Genomic DNA, 16848 nt, shown 5'->3' with positions numbered 1-16848 from the left:
GTCCTCCCCAGGGCAGCTCGGGCGGCGGCGCCCCCTGCCCCGGCAACCCACCCACCCACTGTACACACCTCCCCGCCGCCGCCAATAGCCCCCGCCGGGCGAAGCCCGCGCGGATCTGGCGGCAGCCAGTCGTTCCCCGTGTGGCGCGCTCACGGGCTGGGGGAGCCCCGTGTGCCGGCGGCCGGTGCGGCGTGACTCCGGCACGCATCGGTTCAGCCGATGGAGGCTGGGGACGGTGGTGAGGAGGCGCTCGCTGCTCTCTCCAGGTGGCCTGCTCCGCATCGGCATCGTCCCCCTGCTGCGCTCTGGCAGGCGTCGGGGCTAGCTGTTGTGGGTCGGCGAGATGCGAACCGGCGGAGGTGTTCTCTGTGAGGCGCGCGTGGTGGTGCTCGCCCTCCCCCTCTGCGTGTTCAGCTGCTGGTGCTGCCTGCTGGTGCGCGCAGGCGCTTGGCATGCCTGCAGCGACGGCTTGGCGCATTTCTGGTGAGGGGCGGCGTGGGCAGGTTGGATCTGGCTGGATCTGGCCTGCGGTGGCTCGGATTTGGTCATGTGCGGCGGCGGGCTGCAGTGGACCTTGCTCTACGGTGGTGCATGAAGCAGTGTCTCGCGGTCTACCGGTGCTCCTCGAAGGTGGTCTGCTCACTTGGACGAAAGCCTCTGCTCTGACCGGAGCCGGCGATGGCGACGCCCGCGGGTGTCGCTAGCTTACCTCCTTGGAGGCGTCCCTGTCATGGTGACTTTCCCTTCGAAGCTCCAGGGGAAACCCGTGTTTCTGGTCCTTCCGGAATGGTCGATGGCGGCGCATTTTTGTGTCGCAATCCTTCTTGAAGGCATCGGTTTGGTGGATTCGTGTGGTCGCTGCTCTCTGCGGGTCGGATGGTGGTGGTGGTGCAACTGGCTGGGGGTCGACGGTGGTGTGGTCGGTGTTGGTGAGGAGGTGTTGCTCTGCCAGCGTCATCTTGGCTCGACCATTAGATGGAGTGGTTCGATTCTTCCATCAGAAGCCGGGTTAGCGGGGTGTGATCCTCTCTGGACCACCTCGTTCCTATATGACACCTCTCCCCTCTACGAGGTGTTGTTGGGTTGCGACCAGACGACCAACGTTCAAGGCTCACCTTGCTTGGTCAGATGAAGATGGAAGTTGAGACCCCGTGGGAAACCCTAGCCCGGGTCCTCCTGGTGCGGATGATGGCGGCGCAACCGACGTCGCGGCCCTTCTTGAAGGCATCATCTTGGGGTCTGCTTGGTTGACGGGTGGGTGTTGCAGTGGGGATGGTGGTGGTGGTGGTGCGGTCGGATGGGTCGACGGTGGTATGTGTTCGTCTGTGGTGGTGTTCGTCGGTGCCGCCCCTGTTGTTGTGCATGCTCAAGACCTCCACGGCTGTCGTTGTGGTGCGGCGAGTTTCATACTCTTGGTGTTGTCTCAGTTCATCTTTGCCCAATGATGCCGCAAGTGTCCTAACTTGCTAATCGTTTCCGGTTTCTCCATGGCGGAGTTCCCAATCAAGGGTCGTGCTAGTCACTCGTTGATGTGGATGCTCCTCTGTTGCGCTCTGGTGCCTGGTACGCACGCCGGTGTGGTGCGTTAGGCTGCTTGTCTAGTCTTGGTATTGTGACCCCTCGACGACTCCCCTCATCTACTTGTGCCTCTCGTGGTGATGTCCTTCGGTTTGCTAGCTAGGCGTGCCTTGTCTTGAGCGTCTTTTGTTTTGGTTTCTCTTCTTTTAACCTCTCTTGTATGGTTTTCGGCCCGGTTTCCCTCATAAACAGGGTCCAATTGTCTAGGTTTTCGATCCGGTTTTCCTTATAAACTGGATCAATCTCATGGCATTAAGGCCACTTTGAAATATATTCAGGTGGGGAGCCTTTTCCCCCCGGTGACCATTTCAAAAAAAAAGTAAGTTTTCATATTCATTTATCCTCATAAACTAGACCCGGAGTACCAAATATCATTGCATGACCGTAGGAAATTCGTGTGAAATTAGGAAATAGTGCATCAAACGAACTATTGGGGCACCAATTGCGAAAGCTGTAAAGCTGTGCGCCGCAGATTCAAGATTCATGGAGATAGGCGGAGAGGGCGCACCGGTGATGTCGCCGGAGACCAGGAGGAGGTGGGGGCGGATGGTGCGAAGGGCAGAGCCGAGGAGGCTCACTAGGTCGGCGGCGCGGTCCGGGTGGTAGGCGCTGATGTGGAGGTCGCTGACCTGCACCACCCACGCTACGTCGCCGTCCATGGGGAAGGCCGACCTCGCCACCGCCCCGTCGTCGTCGGCCGCCGTCCATGGGGAAGGCCGACCTCGCCACCGCCCCGTCGTCGTCGGCCGCCGTCCATGGGGCAGAAAGCGGCAGGAGGAGGAGGAGGAGGAGGAGGGAAAGTATGAGAGGAGACGCCATCGCTGGGAAGCTCTTGCCGCCGGTGGAAAGATCCGGCTGGGATCGGCTCGGCAGGGGATCGTGCGTACGATGCCGTGATATACTTGAGGCGAAAAAACGATGCCGTGATACATAAGGGAAAAAAACGGTGCCGTGATACTGCTGCGTGTTTTTTTTTTTAAATCTCGCTATCTGTATTCATTCCTAGCAATTGTCATGGGTACACGGTTCGGGTTATAAGGATTGTCCAACCAAATATGTTTTTTATGTCTAGATTACAAGTAAATTTAATGAAATTATGAGCCTCGTAATTAAAGTTCCTACGCTCGTGAATAAAAAAGCATGAAATAAAACTATTACAATGGCTCAGGATTTCCTGCACTATCGAAGCATTGGGGCCTCCGGTGCCCCTGTTGATATCATTCACCACCTCATGACAGTCTGTGGCCACACATATCCTCCGGACCGCCAGATCCTCTGCCAGTGGCATAGCTTCACGGAATGTGTAGGTTTGCAAAATTAGAGGATCCCTAATTCCCTGAAAGACCAGTGCTGAGGATCCCAAGTATAAACCCTCCTGATCTCTGCAAACAGTCGCTGCCACTCCTTCCCGGTGGTTTCCATGACTGCTCCGTCCATGTTGATCTTGACATTGCCAGTAAGGGGTGGCAGCCACCTCTCCGGCCTTGATGGTGTCGTCGTTCTAGCGCCCTAGATATTATCCTTGAACGCATATTGACCAAGCTCATTGATGTAGTTGTCGACGAAAGATGTGGTTTATTGAGGACTTTGGTAAATGGATTCATATATTGCCTTACGTCTCGCATATCAAATAGACCACAGGGTTACCACCATCCTTGTGAAGCTAACATGATCAAACGTTTCATTCAAATCGAACGGCCAAAATCTGGCGTTGACTTCCATGTTCTCAGTCATCTGCGAGATAATAGCATCATCTGCTAGCGCCCATACACATCGAGACATAGTTCAGGCCAGCAATGCATGATGCCATGAGTCCTTGCAGCGGCACAGCAGGCATGTCTCTTGTATAGCCATATTTCTCCTTTTCAATACATCCGTCGTAGAAAGCGAATGATGAGCAAGTCTCCAGAGAAAAATCCTTATCTTCGATGGGAACTTCAGTTCCATAATGAGCATCAAGATTTTTCATCTCTTTTCGAGTGTGACGAACCACTTCCTTCCTGCAACCATTCCTCTCTCTGTAGTTCATTTTTCAGCAAGAATTTGTATGCCGAGCTCACTGTAAATTTACCCTTCTTGTCCAGATACCACGACCAAAAATCATCTATGTTGCGAGTGCAAGTAGGGATCTTCAAAATAGCATTCGCATCAATAGGAAGAAAAACAGCCCTGACTAGGGCCTCGTTCCATGTTGCGTGTTTTGTCGTGTCGAAGAGGTTTTTTTAACATAAGTACAGACGCAAGCGCCCATATACACGCGCATACACTCACCCCTATGAACGCACACATGCACACCTTATCCCTATGAGCACCTCCGAGACATTGCGCCGGCATATCATCTTGAAATTTACGAAGTCACCGTAGGCACCTCGTCATCGACAGGAACGTCTCCTCCCACTGAATGCGCATCGCCAAAAATCCTGAAATAAATCCAGAAATAAATGCGAGCACCAGGACTTGAACCCTGATGGGCTGAAAATACCACAGTCCCTCTAACCATCCAACCACAGGTTGGTTCACTGTCGTGTCGAAGAGGTTGGTGCTCGTTCAGCAAGGCAGACTCTAGCGGGCCCATGCTAGGTTGTCTGCTTACTCGGCCCAGTGGAAATGGGCAGGGTGATTCCAATTTATCGTGCACCCACTCTGATCGCCGTTCCATCCGCATCGCAACGCTGCGTTCTCTCGTTCCGTTTCCCGAACTTTCCGGGTCGCTCGACCGTAACCAACTCAGCACAAGTAGTTCTTGTAAGAGATTAGTACTACCTCCATTCTCCATTCTGGTTTATTGGTCCCCTTAGTATTTTGTGTCAAACTTTGATTATATATTTAACTAAGAAAATAATAATGCATGTCACCCAAAAATATATTGTTTGATTCATGTTTAAACATAGTATATAATGATATTATTTTTGGTTACATGCATTAATATTTATTAGTTAAATCTAAAGTCAAAATTTAGCACAAATGCGAAGGGGGCCAATAAACTAGGACAAAGGTAGTAGTTAAAACTCTTTTTGTACAAAATCGCAATTAAACTAGAACAAACAAAGTCTTTTTTTCTTGCAAGATAAACAAAACAAAGTCGATAAACAATGTGAGTAAAGTATTTCAACAACCAAACTAAAAAAATGGTTCTGTTATCATTTTCATAATCGAGACTTTGAATCTACATGTACTCTGATTCAAGAAAAAAGGTTGTTGAAATATCCCTCCGGTAACTTCTATGCGAATAACACTGTATTTTACGCACAGCGCACCTGATAACTTAGATACAAAAATCATGATAACTTTCACGCAGAAAAAACTGTTGAAAAATACTCCCGATAATTATGTGTAAATAGGTTGATAATATAAGCACCACATACCTGATAACTTATACAAAAATCATGATAACTTTTACCTAGAGTTTTTTTATTGAAAATACTCCTGATAATTATGTGTAAATAGGTCGCTAATATAGGCACCGTAGACCTGGTAATTTAGATACAAAAATCACGATAACTTTTACCCAGAAAAAAAGTTAAAAAAATACTCCTGATAATTATGTGTAAATAGGTCGATAATGTAGGCACCATAGACCTGATAACTTGTACAAAAATCACCATAACTTTTACCCAGAAAAATATTTTGGCGGCCGACTGGAAAATAGGTCGTTTGAGATACCCTGAGAACTTATGTGCCCCGGTCTTGATAATTTTGGCAGACAGGAGGGGCAGGGTGATGAAGTATCCCCCGGTAACTGTTGTGTGAATAGCGTGATAACTCACACATCGCAGATCCGATAACTTATGTGCCTCGGTCCTGATAGCTTTGGCGAGGAAGGATGGGAGGGTGATGAAACATACACACGGTAACTGTAATGCTAGTGGCACGGTAACTCACACATCGCATGCCTGATAACTTATGTATCCCGATGCTATTAATTTTGGTGGTCAGGGCGCCGCTCTAAATCACGCCATGATAAAAATAGCGATACCGGAACAAGAGAAAATAGCACTCCGGACGATGCCGAAGACAACAAAGACCCCGCCAAGCCAAGTTTCGAACAGGCTGAACGGGAAGACGGGCGAGCCAGCACCGATGAACAGGCCGTGAACGACGATCCGAAGGACAGCAATCACATGCCTCTCTTCGAGGATGAAGTGAGCCTCGGCGACGAAGAATTTATTGTGCCAGAGGATCCCGTTGAGCAGGAGCATTTTAAGCGCCGGCTTATAGCCACGGCAAAGGGCCTGAAGAAGAAGCTGAAAGGGCTAGTTATCGACTAGAGGGGGGTCGAATAGGCGATTTTTATGAAAGTCTTCAAAACATGGGAGTTTCGAAGACAGACAATAGAAATGACACTATTCGTATGCAGCGGAAGGTAGACTACACTAGACACGCCATAGTCAAGTATTCAATGAAGTGAAAGGACGAAGACTATCAACAGCTAGGCAGTATGGATCAAGATGGAAGATAGTATGAAGCCAATCAGAACAAGTAGTCACATAGTGAAGTCAAACAGATAATACAAGCAAGCAATGACTTCACGAAGACAAACTGTAAGTAAAGAGAAGTGAGAGATAGAACCAGTGGCTTCGGGAGGACAGAGATTTGTTCGACCAGTTCCAGTTGTTGTGACAACTGTATGTCTGGTTAGGGAGGCTGAGATTCAACTCAGAAGACCGCGTCTTCACCTTATTCCCCTTGAGCTAAGGACACTTAGTCCCCGCCCAATCACTCTGGTAAGTCTTCAAGGTAGACTTCCAAACCTTCACAGACTTCGTTCACCGGCAATCCACAATGACTCTTGGATGCTCAGAACGCGACGCCTAACCGGCTGGAGGATTCACAGTCCTCATGAGTAACAAGTCTTTTTCAGATCACGCGGACATAAAGACTTCAGTGATGCCAAACTCTCTTGGGGCTCTGGGTGGTCTGGGCTTTGTCCTCGCAAGGATTTTCTCTCAACAGCTTCCGAGGTGGGTTGCTCTCAAACGACAAAAACCGTGTACTAACTCTGAGCAGCCACCAATTTATGGTGTAGGGGGTGGGCTATTTATAGCCACTGGGCAACCCGACCTGATTTGTCCGAAATGACCCTGGGTCACTAAGGAACTGACACGTGTCACAACGGTCAGATTTCAAACACACGCGGCAGCTTGACTTGGGCTACAAGTAAAGCTGACTCATCCGACTCTGGATAAGATTTGTTCTCATTGTCTTCGCTCGAAGACATACGATTTGGTTGAGCATCACTTCAGTCACTCTGAGTTTGTTCACTTGGACCCCACTTAACAGTACGGTGGTTCCTATGACTCAACAAAGAAGAAAAGGAAACAACAAAACAACTAAGTCTTCGCGCTCCATAGTCTTCACGCGATGGCTTCTCATGTCACAATCTTCAACGTGAATAGCTTCACAGACCACCATTGTCTTCAATGTCTTCACATATTTTTAGGGGTCATCTCCGGTAGGTAAACTGAATCAATGAGAGACTACTACCTGTGTTTTCCTGCAATTCTCACAAACACATTAGTCCCTCAACCAGATTTGTCGTCAATACTCCAAAACCAACTAGGGGTGGCACTATATGCATTTACAATCTCCCCCTTTTTGGTGATTGATGACAAACTGGTTGAAGTTTTCAACGGGGATAAGTATGTGAAATTGTAAAGGATTAAGATATTGTCTTCATAGGTGGCAAAAAGGCTCCCCCTAAAGATGTGCATATAAATGTTTTGCGTTGGACTGCAAATGCACATGGCAGGTTGTACTTGTGGAGATCCTCTTCACTATATGAAGACAATACATCATGCATGAACAGATGTACAGGAATAATGACATGCATAATGAAAAATGGACGTCTGCGGAATGACTTTATGCGGGATTTATCATCTGACATGCGGAATTTATCGTCGCATCACATAATAGCATAAAAGGTAGCAGACGACCATCAAGTTTAAGTGTTACAACTCAAAGAACCAAATGTATCAAAAGCGAGAGTTGTAAACACCAGGCAAAAGTATAGCAACCACCCATATGGACCCGCTTGAAGACTATCAACGTATGCTTCTCCCCTTTTGTCAGTGAGGACCAAAAAGGTTTGAAGACATAGTCTCTACTCGTTCCCATGAGGAGTAGGTGAGGGAGCAGGGTTGTCGTTGAGAGTTGGTGGTGCAGACGAACTTGGTGCAGTGTCGATACGCACCGAAGTTGGAGGTGGTGAAGTAGCATCATCGGCGTCATCAAGGACTCTAGCATTAAGAGTGGCCGCGGAAGAGGAGTGAAGGAAATATGCCCTAGAAGCAATAATAAAGTTATTATTTATTTCCTTATTTCATGATAAATGTTTATTATTCATGCTAGAATTGTATTAACCGGAAACATAATACATGTGTGAATACATAGACAAACATAGTGTCACTAGTATGCCTCTACTTGACTAGCTCGTTTATCAAAGATGGTTATGTTTCCTAGCCATGGACAAAAGAGTTGTCATTTGATTAACGGGGTCACATCATTGGGAGAATGATGTGATTGACTTGACCCATTCCGTTAGCTTAGCACTTGATCGTTTAGTATGTCGCTATTGCTTTCTTCATGACTTATACATGTTCCTGTAACTATGAGATTATGCAACTCCCATTTACCGGAGGAACACTTTGGGTGCTACCAAACGTCACAACGTAACTGGGTGATTATAAAGGAGTACTACAGGTGTCTCCTAAGGTACATGTTGAGTTAGCGTATTTCGAGATTAGGTTTTGTCACTCCGATTATCGGAGAGGTATCTCTGGGCCCTCTCGGTAATGCACACTAATGAGTTAATTGCGGGATGATGCATTATGTAACGAGTAAAGAGACTTGACGGTAACGAGATTGAACTAGGTATTGGATACCGACGATCAAATCTCGGGCAAGTAACATACCGATGACAAAGGGAACAACGTATATTGTTATGCGGTTTGACCGATAAAGATCTTCGTAGAATATGTAGGAACCAATATGGGCATCCAGGTCCTGCTATTGGTTATTGACCGAGAATGGTTCTAGGTCATGTCTACAGAGTTCTCGAACCCGTAGGGTCCGCACGCTTAACGTTATGATGACAGTTTTATTATGAGTTTATAAGTTTTGATGTACCGAAGTTTGTTTGGAGTCCCGGATGTGATCACGGACATGACGAGGAGTCTTGAAATGGTCGAGACATAAAGATTGATATATTGGAAGCCTATGTTTGGACATCGGAAAGGTTCCGGGTGAAATCGGGATTTTACCGGAACACCGGGGGGTTACTGGAACCCTCCCGGGGGTTAATGGGCCTTAGTGGGCCGTGCGGGAGAAGAGGAGGGCCGGCCAGGGCAGGCCGCGCGCCCCCTCCCCCCCTAGTCTGAATAGGACAAGGAAGGGGGGGGCGGCGCCCCCCTTTCGTCTTTCCCCTCCCCCCTTTCCTTCTCCACCAAGGCAAGAGGGGGGAGTCCTACTCCCGGTGGGAGTAGGACTCCTCCAGGCGCACCCCAAGGGGGCCGGCCGCACCTTCCCCTCCCTCCTTTATATACGGGGGCAGGGGGGCACCCCATAACACACAAGTTGATCTACGAATCATTCCTTAGCCGTGTGCGGTGCCCCCCTCCACCATATTCCACCTCGGTCATATCGTCGCGGAGTTTAGGCGAAGCCCTGCGCCGGTAGAGCATCATCATCATCACCATGCCGTCGTGCTGACGAAACTCATCCCTGAAGCTTTGCTAGATCGGAGCCCGGGGATTGTCATCGAGCTGAACGTGTGCTGAACTCGGAGGTGCCGTACGTTTGGTGCTTGGATCGGTCGGATCGTGAAGACATACGACTACATCAACCACGTTGTCATAACGCTTCCGCTTTCGGTCTACAAGGGTATGTAGATTACACTCTCCCCTCTCGTTGCTATGCATCACCATGATCTTGCGTGTGCGTAGGATTTTTTTTTGAAATTACTACATTCCCCAACAGTGGCATCCGAGCCTAGGTTTTATGCGTTGATGTTATATGCACGAGTAGAACACAAGTGAGTTGTGGGCGATACAAGTCATACTGCTTACCAGCATGTCATACTTTGGTTCGGCGGTATTGTGAGATGAAGCGGCCCGGACCGACATTACGCGTACGCTTACGCGAGACTGGTTTCACCGTTACGAGCACTTGTGCTTAAAGGTGGCTGGCGGGTGTCTGTCTCTCTCACTTTAGCTGAATCGAGTGTGGCTACGCCCGGTCCTTGCGAAGGTTAAAACAGCACTAACTTGACGAACTATCGTTGTGGTTTTGATGCGTAGGTAAGAACGGTTCTTGCTAAGCCCGTAGCAGCCACGTAAAATTTGCAACAACAAAGTAGAGGACGTCTAACTTGTTTTTGCAGGGCATGTTGTGATGTGATATGGTCAAAACGTGATGCTATATTTTATTGTATGAGATGATCATGTTTTGTAACCGAAGTTATCGGCAACTGGCAGGAGCCATATGGTTGTCGCTTTATTGTATGAAATGCAAACGCCCTGTAATTGCTTTACTTTATCACTAAGTGGTAGCGATAGTCGTAGAAGCAATAGATGGCGTAGCGACAACGATGCTACGATGGAGATCAAGGTGTCACGCCGGTGACGATGGTGATCACGACGGTGCTTCGAAGATGGAGATCACAAGCACAAGATGATGATGGCCATATCATATCACTTATATTGATTGCATGTGATGTTTATCCTTTATGCATCTTATCTTGCTTTGATTGACGGTAGCATTATAAGATGATCTCTCACTAATTATCAAGAAGTGTTCTCCCTGAGTATGCACCGTTGCGAAAGTTCTTCGTGCTGAGACACCACATGATGATCGGGTGTGATAGGCTCTACGTTCAAATACAACGGGTGCAAAACAGTTGCACACGCGGAATACTCAGGTTAAACTTGACGAGCCTAGCATATACAGATATGGCGTCGGAACACGGAGACCGAAAGGTCGAGCATGAATCATATAGTAGATATGATCAACATATTGATGTTCACCGTTGAAACTACTCCATCTCACGTGATGATCGGACATGGTGTAGTTGATATGGATCACGTGATCACTTAGAGGATTAGAGGGATGTCTATCTAAGTGGGAGTTCTTAAGTAATATGATTAATTGAACTTTAATTTATCATGAACTTAGTCCTGGTAGTATTTTGCAAATTATGTTGTAGATCAATAGCTTGCGTTGTTGCTTTCATATGTTTATTTTTATATGTTCCTAGAGAAAATTGTGTTGAAAGATGTTAGTAGCAATGATGCGGATTGGATCCGTGATCTGAGGTTTATCCTCATTGCTGCACAGAATAATTATGTCCTTGATGCACCGCTAGGTGACAGACCTATTGCAGGAGCATGTGCAGACGTTATGAACGTTTGGCTAGCTCAATATGATGACTACTTGATAGTTTAGTGCACCATGCTTAACGGCTTAGAATCGGGACTTCAAAGATGTTTTGAACGTCATGGACCATATGAGATGTTCCAGGAATTGAAGTTAATATTTCAAGCAAATACCCGAGTTGAGAGATATGAAGTCTCCAACAAGTTCTATAGCTAAAAGATGGAAGAGAATCGCTCAACTAGTAAGCATGTGCTTAGATTGTCTGGGTACTTCAATCACTTGAATCAAGTGGGAGTTAATCTTCCAGATAAAATAGTGATTGACAGAATTCTCTAGTCACCATCACCAAGTTAGTAGAACTTTGTGATGAACTATAATATGCAAGGGATGACGAAAGTGATTCCCAAGCTCTTCGTGATGTTGAAACCGACAAAGGTAGAAATCAAGAAAGAGCATCAAGTGTTGATGATTGACAAGATCACTAGTTTCAAGAAAAGGGTAAAGGGAAAGAAAAACTTCAAGTAGAATGGCAAACAAGTTGTCACTCCCGCGAAGAAGCCCAAAGCTGGACCAAAGCCTGAAACTGAGTGATTAGACTGCAAAAGGAAATGGTCACTAGAAGCAGGAAATGCCCTGAATATTTGGTGGATAAGAAGGATGGCAAAGTGAACAAGGGTATATTTGATATACAGGTTATTGATGTGTACCTTACTAGTGTTTATAGTAACCCCTGAGTATTTGATACTTGTTCGGTTGCTAAGATTAGTAACTCGAAACAGGAGTTACAGAATAAAAAGAGACTAGTTGAAGGGGAAGTGACGATGAGTGTTGGAAGTAGTTCCAAGATTGATATGAACATCATCGCACACTCCCTATACTTTCAGGATTAGTGTTGAACCTAAATAAATGTTATTTGGTGTTTGCGTTGAGCATGAATATGATTTGATCGTGTTTATTGCAATACGGTTATTCATTTAAGTAAGAGAATAAACTGTTGTTCTGTTTACATGAATAAAATCTTATATGGTTACACACCCAATGAAAACGGTTCATTGGATCTCGATCGTAGTGATACACATATTCATAATATTGAAACCAAAAGATGCAAAGTTAATAATGATAGTGCAACTTATTTGTGGCACTGCCGTTTGGGTCATATCGGTGTAAAGCGCATGAAGAAACTCCATAAAGATGGATTTTCGGAATCACTTGGTTATGAATCATTTGATGCTTGCGAACCGTGCCTTTTGGGCAAGATGACTAAAACTCCGTTCTCCGGAACAATGGAACAAGCTACTGACTTATTGGAAATAATACATACCGATGTATGCGATCCAATGAGTGTTGATGCTCGTGGCAAGTATCATTATTTTCTAATCTTCACAAGATGATTTGAGCAGATATACGTATATCTACTTGATGAAACATAAGTATGAAATAATTGAAAGGTTCAAAGAATTTCAGTGTGAAGTAGAAAAATCATCGTAACAAGAAAATAAAGTTTCTGTGATCTGATCGCGGAGACGAATATTTGAGTTACGAGTTTGGTCTTTAATTAAAACAATGTGGAATAGTTTCACAAACTCATGCCACCTGGAACACCACAGCTTAATGGTGTGTCCGAACGTCATAACAGTACTTTATTGGATATAGTGCAATCTATGATGTCTCTTACTGATTTACCATTATCGTTTTGGGGTTATGCATTAGAGACAGCTGCATTCACGTTTAATAGGGCACCATCTAAATCCGTTGCGACGACACCGTATGAACTATGGTTTAACAGTAAACCTAAGCTGTCGTTTCTTAGAGTTTGGAGTTGTGATGCTTATGTGAAAAAGTTTTCACCTGATAAGCTCGAACCCAAATCGGATAAGTGCGTCTTCATAGAATACCCAAAGGTAACTATTGGGTACACCTTCTATCATAGATCCAAAGGCAAATTATTCGTTGCTAAGATGGATTCTTTCTAGAGAAGGAGTTTCTCTCGAAAGAAGTGAGTGGGAGGAAACTAGAACTTGATGAGGTAACTGTACCTGCTCCCTTTTTGGAAAGTAGTTCATCACAGAAATCTGTTCCTGTGACTACTACACCAATTAGTGAGGAAGTTAATGATGATGATCATGAAACTTCAGATTAAGTTACTACAGAACCTCGTAGGTCTTGCAGAGCAAGATCCGCCCCAGAGTGGTACGGTAATCCTATTCTGGAAGTCATGTTACTAGACCATGATGAACCTACGAACTATGAGGAAGCGATGATGAGCCCAGATTCCACGAAATGGCTTGAGGCCATAAAATCTGAGATATGATCCATGTATGAGAACAAAGTATGGACTTTGATTGACTTGCTTGATGATCAGCAAGCCATGTTAAATAAATGGATCTTCAAGAGGAAGACGAACATTGATAGTAGTGTTACTACTAAGCTCGACTTGTTGCGAAATGTTTTCAACAAGTTCAAGGTGTTGAATACGATGAGATTTTCTCACTCGTATCGAAGCTTAAGTCTGCCTGAATCATGTTAGCAATTGCCACATTTTATGAAATCTGGCAAATGGATGTCAAAACTACATTCCTTAATGGATTTATTAAAGAAGAGTTGTATATGATGCAACCAGAAGGTTTTGTCAATCCTAAAGGTGCTAACAAATTGTGCAAGCTCAGCGATCCATCTATGGACTGGTGCAAGCATCTCGGAGTTGGAATATATGCTTTGATGAGTTGATCAAAGCATATGGTTTTATACAGACTTTTGAAGAAGCCTGTATTTACAAGAAAGTGAGTGGGAGCTCTGTAGCATTTCTAATATTATATGTGGATGACATATTGTTAATTGGAAATGATATGGAAATTCTGGATAGCATGAAAGGATACTTGAATAAGAGTTTTTCAAAGCAAGACCTCAATGAAGCTGCTTACACATTGAGCATCATGATCTATATAGATAGATCAAGACGCTTGATAAGATTTTCAATAAGTACATACCTTGACAAGATTTTGAAGTAGTTCAAAATGGAACAGTCAAAGAAAGAGTTCTTGCCTGTGTTGCAAAGGTATGAAACTGAGTAAGACTCAAATCCCGACCACGGCAGAAAATAGAAAGAGAATGAAAGTCATTCCCTATGCATTCAGTCATAGGTTCTATAAAAGTATGCCATGCTATGGACCAGACCTATTGTATACTCTGCCCTAGTTTGGCAAGGGAGTACAATAGTGATCTAATAGTAGATCAATGGACAGCGGTCAAGAATATCCTTAGTGAGGACTAAGGAGATGTTTCTCGATTATGGAGGTGATAAAAGAGCTCGTCGTAAAAGTTACATCGGTGCAAACTTTTACACTGATCCAGATGACTCTAAGTCGCAATCTGGATACATATTGAAAGTGGGAGAAATTAGCTAGAGTAGCTCCGTGCATAGCATTGTAGACACAGAATATTTGCAAAATACATACGGCTTTGTATGTGACAGACCCGTTGACTAAAAACTTCTCTCACGAGCAAAACATGATCATACCTTAGTACTCTTTGGGTGTTAATCACATAGCAATGTGAACTAGATTATTGACTCTAGTAAACCCTTTGGGTGTTGGTCACATGACGATGTGAACTCTGGGTGTTAATCATATACAGATATGAATATTGGTGTTAAATCACATGATGATGTGAACTAGATTATTGACTCTAGTGCAAGTGGGAGACTGAAGGAAATATGCCCTAGAAGCAATAATAAAGTTATTATTTATTTCCTTATTTCATGATAAATGTTTATTATTCATGCTAGAATTGTATTAACCGGAAACATAATACATGTGTGAATACATAGACAAACATAGTGTCACTAGTATGCCTCTACTTGACTAGCTCGTTTATCAAAGATGGTTATGTTTCCTAGCCATGGACAAAAGAGTTGTCATTTGATTAACGGGGTCACATCATTGGGAGAATGATGTGATTGACTTGACCCATTCCGTTAGCTTAGCACTTGATCGTTTAGTATGTTGCTATTGCTTTCTTCATGACTTATACATGTTCCTGTAACTATGAGATTATGCAACTCCCGTTTACCGGAGGAACACTTTGGGTGCTACCAAACGTCACAACGTAACTGGGTGATTATGAAGGAGTACTACAGGTGTCTCCGAAGGTACATGTTGAGTTGGCGTATTTCGAGATTAGGTTTTGTCACTCCGATTGTCGGAGAGGTATCTCTGGGCCCTCTCGGTAATGCACATCATTATAAGCCTTGCAAGCAATGTGACTAATGAGTTAGTTGCAGGATGATGCATTATGTAACGAGTAAAGAGACTTGCCGGTAACGAGATTGAACTAGGTATTGGATACCGACGATCAAATCTCGGGCAAGTAACATACCGATGACAAAGGGAACAACGTATATTGTTATGCGGTTTGACCGATAAAGATCTTCGTAGAATATGTAGGAACCAATATGGGCATCCAAGTCCCGCTATTGGTTATTGACTGAGAATGGTTCTAGGTCATGTCTACATAGTTCTCGAACCCGTAGGGTCCGCACGCTTAATGTTATGATGACAGTTTTATTATGAGTTTATAAGTTTTGATGTACCGAAGTTTGTTCGGAGTCCCGGATGTGATCACGGACATGAAGAGGAGTCTCGAAATGGTCGAGACATAAAGATTGATATATTGGAAGCCTATGTTTGGACATCGAAAAGGTTCCGGGTGAAATCGGGATTTTACCGGAACACCGGGGGGTTACCGGAACCCTCCCGGGGGTTAATGGGCCTTAGTGGGCCATGAGGGAGAAGAGGAGGGCCGGCCAGGGCAGGCCGCGCCCCCTCCCCCCTAGTCCGAATAGGACAAGGAAGGGGGGGCGGCGCCCCCCTTTCCTCTTTCCCCTCCCCCCTTTCCTTCTCCACCAAGGCAAGAGGGGGGAGTCCTACTCCCGGTGGGAGTAGGACTCCTCCAGGCGCACCCCAAGGGGGCCCGCCTGTAACGCCCTCGATGCGGCTATAGCTCCCACGTGTCGAGGCACGACTTAGAGGCATAACCGCATTGAAAGCAATGTCGCAAGTCAGGCAATCATTACAACATCCCATGTAATATATAATAAAAGGGGGAGATAACATAGTTGGCTTACACTCGCCACGTCACATCAGAGTACATAAATAACATCCATCAAACAAACACTCATGGCCCGACTACGGCGCCAAAATAGAAAAGAACCCAACATGCGACAAGGTCCTGAATCGATAACCCCAACTAGGCACCACTACTGATCATCCGGAAAAGACACGTAGTAACGCTGAGAGTCCTCGTCGAACTCCCACTTGAGCTCGTAATCGTCACCTGGAGCGGAATCACCTGGACCTGCATCTGGAGTTGTAGTATCTGTGAGCCACAGGGACTCAGCAATCTCACACCCACGCGATCAAAACTATTTAAGCTCATGGGAATGGATAAGGCAAATATATGTGGAGCTGCAGCAAGCGACTAGCATATATGGTGGCTAACTTATACGCAAAAGAGAGCGAGAAGAGAAGGCGAAGCACGAGCGAGAAGCTAAAAGGAACATCCTGCGCAAGCATAACTCCAACACCGTGTCCACCTCCCGGACTCCGCCGAGAAGGGGGCCATCACGGTAACACACACGGTTGATTCATTTTAATTAAGTTTAGTTCAAGTAATCTACAACCGGACATTAACAAATTCCCATCTGCCCATAACCGCGGGCACGGCTTTCGAAAGTTCAATCCCTGCAGGGGAGTCCCAACTTAGCCCATGACAAGCTCTCACGGTCAACGAAGGAATAGACCTCCTCCCAAGACGTTCCGATCAGACTCGGTATCTCGGTAACTCAAGACACTTCGACAGGTTAAAACAAGTCCAGCAACACCGCCCGAATGTGCCGACAAATCC

The 16848-nt window shown here is 45.6% G+C and overlaps 1 protein-coding gene across 3 annotated transcripts in view; it reads right to left on the bottom strand.

Moving 5' to 3' along the window:
- The window catches only part of LOC119290931 (putative metallophosphoesterase At3g03305), a 6276-nt gene extending 3810 nt beyond the window's left edge, over positions 1-2466 (bottom strand). Inside the window, exons 1-2 of one of the 3 annotated variants that reach the window (XM_037569611.1) lie at positions 2300-2466; positions 2087-2250 (exon numbers count right to left, since the gene is read on the bottom strand). In XM_037569611.1, the coding sequence (XP_037425508.1) occupies positions 2087-2250; positions 2300-2397 (262 nt within the window). In that variant the 5' untranslated portion in view covers positions 2398-2466. Of the gene's footprint in view, positions 1-2086 lie in introns of all 3 variants that reach the window. The other 2 variants (XM_037569610.1, XM_037569613.1) reach the window with 2 other exon arrangements.
- Between the last annotated feature and the right edge of the window lie 14382 nt (positions 2467-16848).

This window comes from Triticum dicoccoides, chromosome 4B (genome assembly GCF_002162155.2).
Source record: "Triticum dicoccoides isolate Atlit2015 ecotype Zavitan chromosome 4B, WEW_v2.0, whole genome shotgun sequence".
NCBI classification, from domain to species: domain Eukaryota; kingdom Viridiplantae; phylum Streptophyta; class Magnoliopsida; order Poales; family Poaceae; genus Triticum; species Triticum dicoccoides.
The sequence above is the reverse complement of the archived record's forward strand: the minus strand, read 5'-3'. Positions and strand labels throughout refer to the sequence as shown.